Source organism: Phaseolus vulgaris, chromosome 10 (assembly GCF_000499845.2).
Source record: "Phaseolus vulgaris cultivar G19833 chromosome 10, P. vulgaris v2.0, whole genome shotgun sequence".
Lineage (NCBI taxonomy): Eukaryota > Viridiplantae > Streptophyta > Magnoliopsida > Fabales > Fabaceae > Phaseolus > Phaseolus vulgaris.
In genome coordinates this window covers 19,327,264-19,340,557 of record NC_023750.2, presented here as the reverse complement: position 1 = coordinate 19,340,557, position 13,294 = coordinate 19,327,264, and the positions used below count along the sequence as shown (strand labels likewise).

At 49.3% G+C, this 13,294-nt stretch overlaps 1 protein-coding gene across 1 annotated transcript; it reads right to left on the bottom strand.

Moving 5' to 3' along the window:
• Positions 1-9,618: 9,618 nt before the first annotated feature.
• Positions 9,619-11,670, bottom strand: LOC137816189 (uncharacterized). Its single transcript, XM_068619275.1, has one exon. It carries the CDS (start codon positions 11,668-11,670, stop codon positions 9,619-9,621), a length of 2,052 nt encoding a protein of 683 aa, XP_068475376.1.
• Positions 11,671-13,294: the final 1,624 nt, after the last annotated feature.

The window sequence follows — 13,294 nt, the reverse complement described above, 5'->3', positions numbered from 1 at the left end:
GGTACAGGCTTCCTTGGATGTGCGCCTTCTGTGGACATTTTTCTTCACTTCTTTGAGGTGAAGAGGCAGAGAAACAATCTTTGGGTAACTCTTAGCAATGTCCCTGGTAGGATTCTTTTGACTCCTTTTCAGCAAGCCTTCACAAGGTGGAAAGGCAGGTTCTTTAAGGTATGCTGTTCCAGCTTGGTGCCTTCTGCCCTGGACGGCTTTCCTTTGTACTGGACAAAGGACGCCAGAGCCTTGAGATCTAAACCCCTTAAGAAACTGTCCTCAAGGGATCAGGAAGCTTGCAAGATCCTGGCGGGTGTTGGAGGATTTGATGCGGCTGCTTTAATAAGCTTGGAGTATAATGCCGAGCTTCTGGAAAGATATATATGTGTGTGAGGCTTTTCTCATGACCTTCCCACTTCTTGTTATGATTTCGCTTAGAAATACTTTGTTTCCCGTATGTCTCTTACTATACTTTACTCCTCTCTTCCACGTAGGTTCAAAGATAAACGATCATCAGAGGACGCTTCTGACTCGGGCTTTGCGGTTCGGAGACGGGGCCTTTTCGTCGCATTGCTCGAAGCCCGGGGCCTCTGATGAGTGATGTGTTCTTGCTTTTTGTGCAGATATTCAGGATGTGTATAGGACTACAATTCCATTTTGCAAATGTTACAAACTTCGTCTGTAACCCTAACATTGGTTCTGCACTTTTCTTTATGTCGAATGCTGTTTAAATTATCTTGCATGCTTGCGTTCTTTGCCATGCTGCGCACGTCACTCCGATATTGCCTTTACGCTCGGCGTGAATTTCTTAGATTTTGTTTGTTTCCCATTCCTTAAACATCCTGTTTCTGGTTGCCTTGTTTATGGCTCTGCTCGGCCTTCGCTTTGTGAGGGATGCCTTTCCGTTTGAGCTTTCTTATTCGAATCTTCAGCATTATCGCGCCCGAGCTCATTGGGATGGTTGGCGACGTACTGCTTGTAGCGATGTCAGACCGCCTAGTCTTTTGTCTGACGACGACTCCGTCGGCGGTCGTGTACATTTTGCAGACCGCCCCTTCGCACTTCCTGATCACGTCATCGCCCTTGGCGACTCGGGGAGGGTGAGTTTAAACCTCGGCGATCTACGTGCTTCGCGCGCTAATGCATACGCCGGTTACTGATTTGACACTTCACCAACCCCCTCCCATCAAAGGACACGTGGATTCATCGATGGTTGTTATTTCGTGTCGTTTGCGCTTCCCATAACCTTCGAAACTCTAAACTTCTCGCGCCACTCCACTGTTACATTATCTTCCTGCTTCACTTTCAAACTTTCGATACGCTCTGGTGAACGCTTCGTCTCCCCAATCATCATTTCCTCGCACGCTCCCTCGATCATATAAAAAAGGTAAGCCCTTTATCACTTTGTTGGTGCTCACCGCATTTTGATCGACTTGCATCATCCCTTAACTGCTTGACGCATACGTTGTGGGCTGTTTGTTCTCTGTCTTGCTTTTTTCCCTGCGCCTTTAGGTTTTCTTTCCCTTCCCACGACCCCTGTTGTTCATGCTGCTTTCCCTTCCTATTTTTCAAATCGGATCATTCCTTTTAGCAACCCTCCGCTTTCCTTTTCTTACTTTCCTTTCGTCTTTCCTGCAGTTCTCGATGGCTCGTACAGGTGCCACCCCTGCCCCCTCTCGAAACCCTCATTCGAAAACTCGCAAACAGCCTTCGTCAGGAAACCCCTCCACGTCTCGTAACCCACCTAGAGATTCTGGCATCCTTTCAAATCGGGCTCAGAGGCCTGCGCCCTCTCGTCCCAACCAATTGCAATCAACTCCCCCAGAGACTAGCAGCACTGCCCGCCCAATTCCTGATTACAAACTGTTGTACTCCTGGGCTCCTCCAGCCCTGCTGAACGAGACTTCCTCGATTAACTCTGAGGCCGACATTCTTCGCTTGAGAGATAAGACCAACCTTACATTCCATAAGGAGCATGATGACAAGGTTGTTATTCGTCCTTGTCCTCCCGGGGAACTTGTTTGTACTGATAGCGATGGCAACGATGGCCACCCTTTCTGCTTTGTTTACGCAACCGTGTTTAAGAAGGTTAAGCTCAGGTTCCCCTTTACTCGCTTTGAGAGGGAGCTCCTTACCGAGCTTGATATTGCCCCTGCTCAGCTGCATCCCAATGGCTGGGCGTTTGTCAGGGCATACCAAATTGTTTGTGCACATTTAGGCCATCCAGCCTCTATAGACGTGTTCTTATTTCTGTTTGAGGCCAAAAACCCGGGGGACCGCCTATGGGTAAGCTTTAATGGGATTGCTGGGAGATCCATCCTTTCCATCTTCCAACAATCTTACAAGGATTGGAAAGGTAAGTTCGTTCGTGTTTGCTGTAACGATCAGAGTCCCACACTTCTCGACGGGTTCCCCTTGTACTGGGTTGACAAGGGAAAAAAGGATTCTCAGGATCACTTTCGGAAAGCTAGGAGTCTAGAGAAGATGGGGGAGCTCGATAGAGACTTGTGCCACTTCTGGAAGGAAGTTGCCTCGACCAATACCACCTTACCTACCTCCTCAATCATCAAGTTCGAATTCTATGAGGATCAACTAGACTTTTACATAGGTCTGTCGCTCCACTCCACCTGGATTTTTCTTCCTGTGCCAAATCTGTTTTACTTCTTTACCACGTTTGTTCGCATTACATGTCCTGCGCTTACCCTTGCACTGCTAATTATCTGTACCTGTAATTGTATTGATTTGTGAACATCGATCACTTCATGCAGACACAATGCTGGGAAAGGATCATATGGCTAGGCTGCGTTCTGTAGTCAAACGCCACAAGCTCGCTGCGGGTTCTCAAACCGTCCCGAATTCTGTAGCGGAAGCCGCTATTGCCCGAGGCGAGCTTCCTCCCGTGGGCTCATCTTCCCTTATCGCCCCTCCTGCCCCTTCGAGAAAGAAGCTGCCGCCAACGAGGGCCAAGAGGAAGAATCCCATAATGGTGTCGGATGAGGAGGATGAAGAGAGCACCGAAGATGAACTTATCTGCAAAAGGAACAGGGCAACCGTCACCGAGCTACCCGCAAACGAGAGTACGAGCCCAGATTATGCGGAAAATCCCCCCAGCGTCTCTACACCCTTTGAGAGTGTTGGGGATGCTCTACCGTCAAACACCTCAGCTGCTGGGGATGCTCTGGAGCAAGCTACGGACATTCAGCGGTCTCCCTAACCTGTAGTGGAGCCAGACGTGTCGCCGTCGCGTCCGGATGTTCCCCTGGTTGTCCATACTTATGAGGGCGGCGACGAGAACCAACCCTCGACTCCTCTTCCAATCCCTGCTCTTCCAGCCCCTGTCGAGGAGGTCTTGAAAGCCCACGCCGCTTACCTTAGCGCTATGACTACCGAGTGTGTAGAGAAACACCTTTACCAGATGATGGGCGAGGCTTTAAGGGACTCCTTGGGCCAGTATGAATCCGAAGCCGGTGTTGCGAAAGACCAAGTTCAACAACTTAAGCGTGATCTTACAATGCGGGGATTGAAGTTTTCGCGATTAGAGAATGCTCTGTAGGAGGAGTTGCGGAGCGAACGCAAAAAGAACGCTGAACTAGGCCAGAAGCTCAACGCCAAACTCTTAGAGGTCACTGAACTCGAGGGCAAACTCGTGCATCAGCAGGAGAAGATAGCGGGCCTTGAGGAGAATCTCAAGGCTAAAGGGGCCTACACGGACGAGCTCGAGGCCAAGTCGATTGAGAGGGAGGATCTGCTGGGTAACATCAAAGCTGACATGGACCAAAAAGCCAAGGAACTGAGCATGAAAGATAAGGAGCTGAACGAATCTGCAGCAAAACTTGCCCAGGCGCTTGAGGAGAACGAAAGGCTGAAGAAACAAAGTGAAGAACTCGACCTCAACGCCGCAAACGTTATGACTTCCGGGTTTGGCGCAGCCTTGGAGCAGTTCGCTTGTGCTTACCCCGACTTGGACCTCTCCCAGTTCTCGATTTTTCATGAAGTGGTAGACGGCAAAATTGTGCCCTCAGATTAGCGTTTTCATTTGTTTTCATTTGACGCTTTCTTAGGAACATTCTGAAAGACGGACATATTTGACCTCTGTCTGTGTGCAACGAATCTGTTTGTAATGACTCCTTTTCTTCGGACCGTGTCAACTTATGCTCATGGTTTATCTTTTACCTGTTGTGCGATCGCCTGATAATTTGGTGGGCTCTCACTCGACCCAACTAACTTAGCGCAGACTGATGTCTAATTTTCTGGCGATCAGCTCATTTGAAACAAACAGTTAGTCTATAGCAATAACATTTGACACGAAATTACTTACTGACCAGTAGGCGAGAGTCATTTTTAGTATCCGAAATCTCGCTTGCCCGATCTGCCAAATGACATGTGTATATCTAGGTCGTCGCCTAAAACTTTGTTGGCCTGATTCTGCACTGAGGACTTTCGAACTTGCCTCAATTTGCTTAAGCAAAGAGGTCTTGTATCCTGTTCTTGCCTGAACTCACTCAAGGGTGAGGAGGACTTTATCTAGCCTGAACTCGCTCGACGGCGAGAAGGACTTTATCTGGTACCGGGGCTAGCTATTCATACTTGAGGAGCGGGCGTCCCGAAGGAATCCCTTAACCCCTACTCAAGGACTAGGCGTCCGGATTTTAACTGGCACCGGGCTAGCTATTCATACTTGAGGAGGGGGCGTCCCGAAGGAATCCCTTAACCCCTGCTCAAGGACTAGGCGCCCGGATTTTAACTGACACCGGGGCTAGCTATTCATACTTGAGGAGGGGGCGTCTCGAAGGAATCCTTTAACCCCTGCTCAAGGACTAGGCGTCCGGATTTTAACTGGCACAGGGGCTAGCTATTCATACTTAAGGAGGGGGCGTCCCGAAGGAATCCCTTAACCCCTGCTCAAGGACTAGGCGCCCGGGTTTCAACTGTTATCTGGTACCGGGGCTAGCTATTCATACTTGAGGAGGGGGCGTCCCGAAGGAATCCCTTAACCCCTGCTCAAGGACTAGGCGCCCGGGTTTTAACTGTTATTTGGTACCGGGGCTAGCTATTCATACTTGAGGAGGGGGCGTCCCGAAGGAATCCCTTAACCCCTGCTCAAGGACTAGGCGCCCGGGTTTTAACTGTTATCTGGTACCGGGGCTAGCTATTCATACTTGAGGAGGGGGCGTCCCGAAGGAATCCCTTAACCCCTGCTCAAGGACTAGGCGCCCGGATCTTAACTTATACTGGACATACCTGTCATCTTGCTATGAACTCTCGCCTATACTCGTTCTTGGCGAGTAGGACTTCTTAATCTGTTCTCGCCTATACCCGCTTTAGGCGAGTAGGACTTTTTATTCTGTTCTCGCCTATACTCATTCTAGGCGAGTAGGACTTAAAACTTAACTTTCACCTCCGATTGCCGGGTGGTGACAAGGATTTAAAAACTTTATACTTGTGCTTCCGATCGCCAGGTGACGATGAGGACCTAAAGCTCATATTTCACCTCCGATCGCCAACTGACGATGAGGGTTACAACTTAACTTGTGCCTCCAATCGCCAAGCAGCGATGAGGACTTATACCTTATCTTTCACCTCCGATCGCCAACTGGGGATGAGGGTTTACAACTTAACTTGTGCCTCCAATCGCCAAGCAGCGACGAGGACTTAAAACTTATCTTTCACCTCCGATCGCGAACTGGCGATGAGGGTTTACAACTTTATACTAGTGCCTCCAATCGCCAAGCAGCGACGAGGACTTAAAACTTATCTTTCACCTCCGATCGCGGACTGGCGATGAGGGTTTACAACTTTATACTAGTGCCTCCAATCGCCAAGCAGCGACGAGGACTTAAAACTTATCTTTCACCTCCGATCGCGGACTGGCGATGAGGGTTTACAACTTTATATTAGTGCCTCTGATCGCCAAGCGGCGATGAAGACTTAAAAAACTTTATACTGAATGCATTCGATCTGAATCTACCCTAAATTATACAAGGACGACTAAATCTTTTGTTAAAAAATTTAAAATCATAATCGGGCAAACTCGATAACTGGGAAAACTTGATAGACTATTTAAAACGATAATCATGCAAACTCAATAACTGGGAGAACTTGATAGACTCGAACTTTCTTTATTGGGTGGCCTCATTAAAAAACCCTTCTCAGGAAAAAGAGCGCCACCTTGAAAAACTGTTTTCGCTCAACTGTTCGAGTTAACTGCTACTTACAATGTTTCAACTGTAATAAAACTTGAGGTGGGTAGCGTTCCAAGTGCGAGGAATCGCCCCTCCCTCCAGTGTTTCCAAACGATAGGCGCCGTTCCCGAGTGCTTTAGTTATTCTAAACAGTCCCGTCCATTTGGGTGACAAAATATTCTGCATCTCGTACAGGTGGGCCTTCCTCATTACCAGGTCGCCATCTCTGAATTGTCTTGGCCTTGCCCTAGAATTGTACTTGCGCTCGACTCTTCTCTTTATTGCTTCGGCCTTTACCCTTGCCTCCTCCCTGACCTCATCCAACAAGTCTACTTTCATCCTCCTTTCTGCATTCGAGTCTTCTGCCACGAAGTTTTGGAATCTCGGCGAGCTTTCCTGGATTTCAATTGGGATCATCGCATCGCACCCGTACACCAAGCTAAACGGGGTTTCGTGGGTTCCTGACTGTTCAGTGGTGTGATATGCCCATATTATACGGGAAACTTCCTCAGCCCAAGATCCTTTGGCCTTTTCCAATCTCCTCTTCAAACCTCTTAGCAAAACCCGATTAGCCGACTCCACCTGCCCATTCGTTTGTGGATGTTCCACAGAAGCGAACACCTGTTGAGTTCCAACGTCCTCGCACAGCTTCTTCAGCAGGTGACTTGCGAACTGAGTCCCGTTATCCGATACCAAACGCTTGGGCACACCGAAGCGACACACAATATTCTTCCATACGAAGTTTTGTATTTTGTGCGCTGTGATCTGGGCTACTGGTTCTGCTTCAATCCACTTCGTGAAGTATTCGACTGCCACGACCAAATACTTCATCTGCCTAATCGCCAATGGGAAGGGTCCCAGGATATCGATTCCCCATGTGTGGAAAGACCAGGGACTGTAGATCGATTTTAATTCTTCCGGAGGCGCCTTGTGCCAATCGGCGTGCTCCTGGCACTGCTTGCAACGTTGGGCATATCTCTTGCAGTCTTCCCTCATTGTCGGCCAATAATAACCTGCACGGATGGTTCTTGTCGCCAAGGCTCGACCTCCAATGTGACTCCCGCAAATCCCTTCATGGAGTTCGGCCATAATTCTCGTGCACCTCTCTCCATGCACACATACTAAAAGGGGGTGTGTGAACCCAAACCTGTACAACTCGCCATCGATGAGGGTGAACTTGCTGGAGTTCTTTTTTACCTTCCTAGCTTCCGTCGGGTCCATTGGAAGTACGCCATCTGCCATGTATCGCTGGTATGGCGTTATCCATGTGTCCGGCTCGTGGACAGCGCAAACTTGTGTCATCTTTATCTCTCCCACTGGATGCGCTCTAATCCTTGGCGTCCTCAAGGTCTCCTGAGATAGGGACTTATGACTTCTTGCCATCCCTTCCTTTGACTTGCAGATTTGGAGAACTTGGTGGTCTGCTACGAACGCTCGAGGTGTCCTCAGGGTTTCTTGTATGACGGTCCTCTGCCTGCCCCCCTTGCCCGAACTGGCGAGCTTTGCTAGCAAGTCAGCTCGGGCGTTCTGCTCTCTTGGCACATGCACTACTTCGAACGAAACAAAAGACCTCCTCAACTCCTGCACATATTCCAGATAAGCTGCCATCTGCGGATCTTTAGCCTGGAACTCGCCGGTCACTTGGCCTGTGATTAGCAATGAATCGCTCTTGGCCAACAGCACCCTTGCTCCCATCTCCTTTCCCATCAAAACACCAGCGATCAAAGCCTCGTATTCCGCCTGGTTGTTGCTGGCTTTAAAGGCGAATTTTAGGGACTGTTCTATCAACACGCCGTTGGGTCCTTCCAGAATTATCCCGGCCCCACTGCCCAACTGGTTAGAGGATCCATCCACTGAGAGCACCCAACGAAAACCATCTTCGGCGCTTTGCACTGTTTCAGAAGATAATTCGACCACGAAGTCAGCGAAGATTTGTCCCTTGATCGGTCCTCGGGGCTCATACTTGATGTCGAACTCTGACAACTCTACCGCCCATTTTACCATCCTTCCAGCCACATCTGGTTTCTTTAGGACCTTCTGGTTTCTTTAGGACCTTCTGGATAGGTAAGTCGGTCATCACCAACACTGTAAAACTCTGGAAGTAGTGGCGCAACCTCCTCGCCGAAAACACTACTACTAGTGCTGCTTTCTCCAAAGCCTGATATCTCACTTCTGGGCCCTGCAACACCTTGCTGACAAAATAAACGGGTTTCTAAATTTGATCTTGGTCCTGGACGAGCACCGCACTCAGCGCCTTCTCGGTTACAGCGAAGTATAACCTGAGGGGCGCTCCCACTTGGGGTTTGCACAGAACCGGCGGGCTTGCCAAGTACTCTTTGAGTTTTACGAAAGCCTCTTCGCACTCCTTCGTCCAGACAAACCTATTGTTCCTTTTCAAGCACTGGAAATATGGGTGACCCCTCTCTCCACTGGCAGACACAAATCGCGACAGGGCGGCCATCCGACCCGTGAGCTGCTGCACCTCCTTCACCGTAGCCGAGCTCCTCATTGCCAAAATGGCCGCACACTTGTCAGGGTTTGCTTCGATCCCTCTTTCAGTCAAGAGGAAACCTAAGAACTTTCCCGCTTCCACACCGAAAATGCATTTCTCAGGGTTCAACTTTAGCTTGTATTTGGCTATCGTAGCGAACAGCTCCTCTAAGTCGGCTATATGCTGTCTTTTTTCCAGGGATGTTACGACCATATCGTCAACGTAAGCTTGCACGTTTCTCCCAAGCATAGGTGCAAGCACTTTATCCATCAATCTCTGGTACGTGGCTCCCGCGCTCTTCAGCCCAAAAGGCATCACTTTGTAGCAATAGCACGATTTCTCTGTCATGAAGCCAGTTTTTTCCTCATCCATGGGGTGCATCTTAATTTGGTTGTACCCCGAGAACGCGTCTAAGAAACTCAACAACTTACACCCTGCTGCGCTGTCCACTAGGGCGTCTATACTTCGCAAAGGATAGGAATCCTTTGGACAGGCTTTATTTAGATCTGTGAAGTCGACACACATTCGCCATTTCCCATTGCTCTTCTTTACCAATACAACATTGGCGAGCCATTCCGGATACTGTATCTCCTTGATGTGGCCTGCCTCGAGGAGTTTTTGCGTTTCATCTCTGATCGCCTGTCTCCTTTCTTCATTGAATTTTCTTCTTCTTTGTCGGACTGGTCTGACCTGGGGGTCCATTGCTAGGCGATGACATAAAAAATCGGGGTCGATTCCCGGCATATCCGAGGCAGACCACGCGAACGCGTCCAGATGCTTGCCTATCACCTTGGCGATCTGTTTCTGTGTCCCGTCATCTAGATTTTTTCCCAACTTGAAAGTTTTACCGCCGATCTCCCTCTCGAGCCAATCTCCAACTGGGCGAGGCCTCCTCTCGCTAGCGAGCAATGCTCTCACAATGCTTGACTCCCTGGCGGCCTCCGGGCAGCTTTCCTATTCTTCTACCCCGACGTTGTTTTCAGGCTTCAACTCGACATCTCCCATGGTTACGTCGCCGTTGATGGCTGCCTCCAATGTCACGTCCATACCCACGTCGCCTTCGGCGGTTCCTCCTGTCGCTGCATCCATGGCCCGTCGGCTTTCTTGCGCATCCTTCGCACCAAGAGGCGGTGTCGTGGTCACATGGCACACTGATCGCCTGTTCTTGAGGCTGTTTTCATAACATCTCTTTGCCTCCTCTTGGTCAGATCGGATGGTGACGATTACCCCTTCCATCGAAGGTAATTTGACCTTCATGTGCCTCGTGGAGGGTACGGCTCCTATCCTATTGAGTGTTGGCCTTCCCAATAGGATATTATATGCTGAAGGGGCGTTCACGACAAGGTATTTGATTTTCTCCGTGCGCGAGGCGGTCCCATCTGTGAACGTTGTTCTTAACTCAATGTATCCCCTGACTTCGACTTGATCGCCCGCAAAACCGTATAGGCAGCCCCCATATGGCCTCAACTGATCTGTGGATAGTTGCAGCCTTTCGAAGGTTGGCCAGAACATCACGTCTGCCGAGCTCCCTTGATCGACCAAGACTCGATGAACCGTTCTTCCTGCCGTGACGAGCGAGATCACAATGGGATCGTTGTCATGCGGCACAACATCCCTGAGGTCTCCCTTAGTGAACGTGATGTCCACGTCGGGCGAATGGTCCTCGAAAACTTCTACTGACATTACGGACCTCGCATACTTCTTACGCTGCGACGCCGTACATCCGCCACCCGAGAACCCACCAGCTATGGTGTGGATTTCACCGAGGACGGGCGCCTCATGCTGCTGTCCCTCACTGCCACCTGGTTGCGAGCCTGGTGGTCCTCCCGCCTGTTTCTCCATCAAGTAATCCTTCAGGAAGCCATTCTTCACGAGCTCATCCAACTGATAGCCAAGTGCTAGACAGTTGTTGATGTGGTGCCCGAACGCTTCGTGGAATTCGCACCACGACTCCTTGCGAGGCCCTAGCACCTTGTCAGCTTTAATTGGTGGCCTCAACCTGTCGGCTATGCTGGGTATCGCAATCAGATCTTTGAGTTCCATCACGAAGTTGTGTCTTGGCGGTTTGCTCGCTTCTCTCCCGTCCTCTACTTGACTCTTAGGTTGAGTCCTTCGTGGCTCGTAAGCGCATTTCCTGTCAAAGTGTTTCCTTTCTGTGACGGCTTGGTGGACCCGAACAGGTTGCATGCGTATCTGTGCCTTGGGGCGCGCTGGCATAGTGGTTGTGCATTTCTCATACGTTTCACCTTCCGAAGCAATATGTTCTACCGCTTGTCGCCTTATCTCAGCAAAAGTTTTGGGGCGACTGTGGTTAAGCGTCTTACTGTAAGATCCGGGGCGCACTCCCTTCTTGAACGCGTACACGATCATGGGTTCCTCCTTGGTACCTACTTTCACCACTTGTGCCCCAAAGCGGCTTATGTATTCCTTTAGGGTTTCACCTTGGAACTGCTTGACGTCGAAAAGGTCGTACGAGACTGGGGCGGGAGTTCTGTTGGCTAGGTACTGTTCTCTAAGTAGTTTTGAAAGTTGGGCGAAGGATGTGACGTGGCCCTCTGGGAGGCTGATGAACCAATCCATGGCCATCCCTGTCAGGGTGCTCATGAAAAGCTTGCACTTAACAGCGTCCGAACCACCTACCAGCAACATCTGTGTATGGAACGCCGTGAGGTGCGCTTCGGGATCCTCCATTCCCGTGAAGGTCGCTTTGGGTCCTGTGAACGTATTGGGAATTGCCGTCTCCAAGATTGCCTGTGAGAATGGTGTTGTGAATTCCCTGGGTGGGGATGCAGCCTCCGGTTCGTCTCTGCCACGCCATCTATGACGTAACTCCTTGTTGGTGCGGTGGAGTTCCTCGCTTCTTACTTGAGAAGCTGTGAGGTCCGCCTGCATGAGTTCCTGTTCTACTTTCGAGGCTGCCACTGCGTCTTGTAGCCCGTGCACCATCCCCATGAGCTGTTGTAGGGTCATCTCTTCACTCCTAGCGCGTGCTGGTCGGGTGGCCATCGTTCTCCGGGGATCTTCTCGACTTATCTGAGCGTTGGAATCTTGAACTGAAAGCTTGTGTGGTGGAACCGATGTTTATATCGGCCCCACGGTGGGCGCCAGATGTTCCGGCCGGTTGACCTGGGTCGTCTTTGTGCGTGGCTTGTTCTAACGAGCTAGGACACCTTCGTTTTGCTTCGTCTGTCAGTACCTGAAAAGGGAAGAAAAAAGAGGTGCCCTCGCGGCCGTTTGCACTCCGACGATCAAGTCAGCTAGCGAGAAACACCAAAGTAACTAGAAACTGTATAATTATCTCAATGACTGAAACTGTATGGTTAAAACTATGCTGCCCTAATTGCCTTGTGCTCTCAGCGGATGCGCCGTCAAGAACAACTAGGGTTTTTTTGCTCTGTATGTTTATCTGGGAACTAGGTTAAAACTCGTGTAACTGTGAACTGAAAAAGCGTACCTCTCTAGGGCTTATTTGCGCCCTATATATAAGTGAAAACTAGGGTTTACCTCTGCGTTGCCTGCTACTATGTAGGGTTCCTTGGAGAAGGTCCTTGCGCCGCTATCTTTAGGGTCTTAGCGTATCTGGCCCATGGGCTTCCCTTATCTGGAGTGCAATGTATAATCTTATGGCCACTTGGGCTCTAACTTGAGCGTTGTATTTCTCGCGCCATCATACTGTTCGAGTGCCCTGGTTGAACACGTGTCATGCATGCAACCTTCCTTGAAGATCTTTAATGAGCACGTGGGCACTGTCACGTGTCCCTTTGACTTGATCATTTATTCTATGCATAGGGACCCACAGTGCCGCCACCCAACTTAGGGATATCCCATCGTGTGGGCCCCCTCTCTGTGAAATTCTTACGTCATGCGGGTTGACTCTTCGGGCGATGTCTTACTCAGGCGACGTCTCTTCTCGGCGACGTCTTACTTCTGTGCGATGCTTCTCTTGGGCGATGGGCGATGATCCGTCTTGGTGGTGACACATCTCGGCGATAACCGATTATTTATACTGAAGACCGCCGCTTTTACATACGGCGACTACGTTGACTTCTTGACTACCTACCTTTCTTTTGTCCATGTCATCACACCCGATGACCCGGTCGGTACAGTTGTTTTGGTGTTCTATGTTATGGCAATGATTGAGTTCCAAAAGTAGACTTAATTGAATTTGAATATTTGTAATTTGTTTTCACCAAAGGAGGATCCAAAGGACAATTGTAGTAAACTTGTAACTATTGTACTGTTGGAGGGCCTGAAAATGGATTTAGTAACTTTGAATAGGTTGTAGTTCTCCATATACTTTTCTCTTTTTGTTTGATGTAGGTTTTTGTATAAGGGCTGAGACACTCCAAAAGTGTCTCTTTTTATTAAATTCATTCATTGCTGATAAAAAAAATCTATTTATTGTTTGCGAGTTTGGATTTAATTCAAAAAAAATTCACTAGTACAAAATATGAATTCTACGACGCTCTATAAAGACGGTCGTAAAGAACAGTCGTTATAAAAGAGGCTGATAGAGATCAAGTTCAAGACCAAATGGAGGCCAATACTCAAGGATCAAGTGCTTAGAGGGAAACATAAGACACCTCTTTTGTAAAAGCATCTTTAGGTCTTTAGTTTAGGAAAATAATAG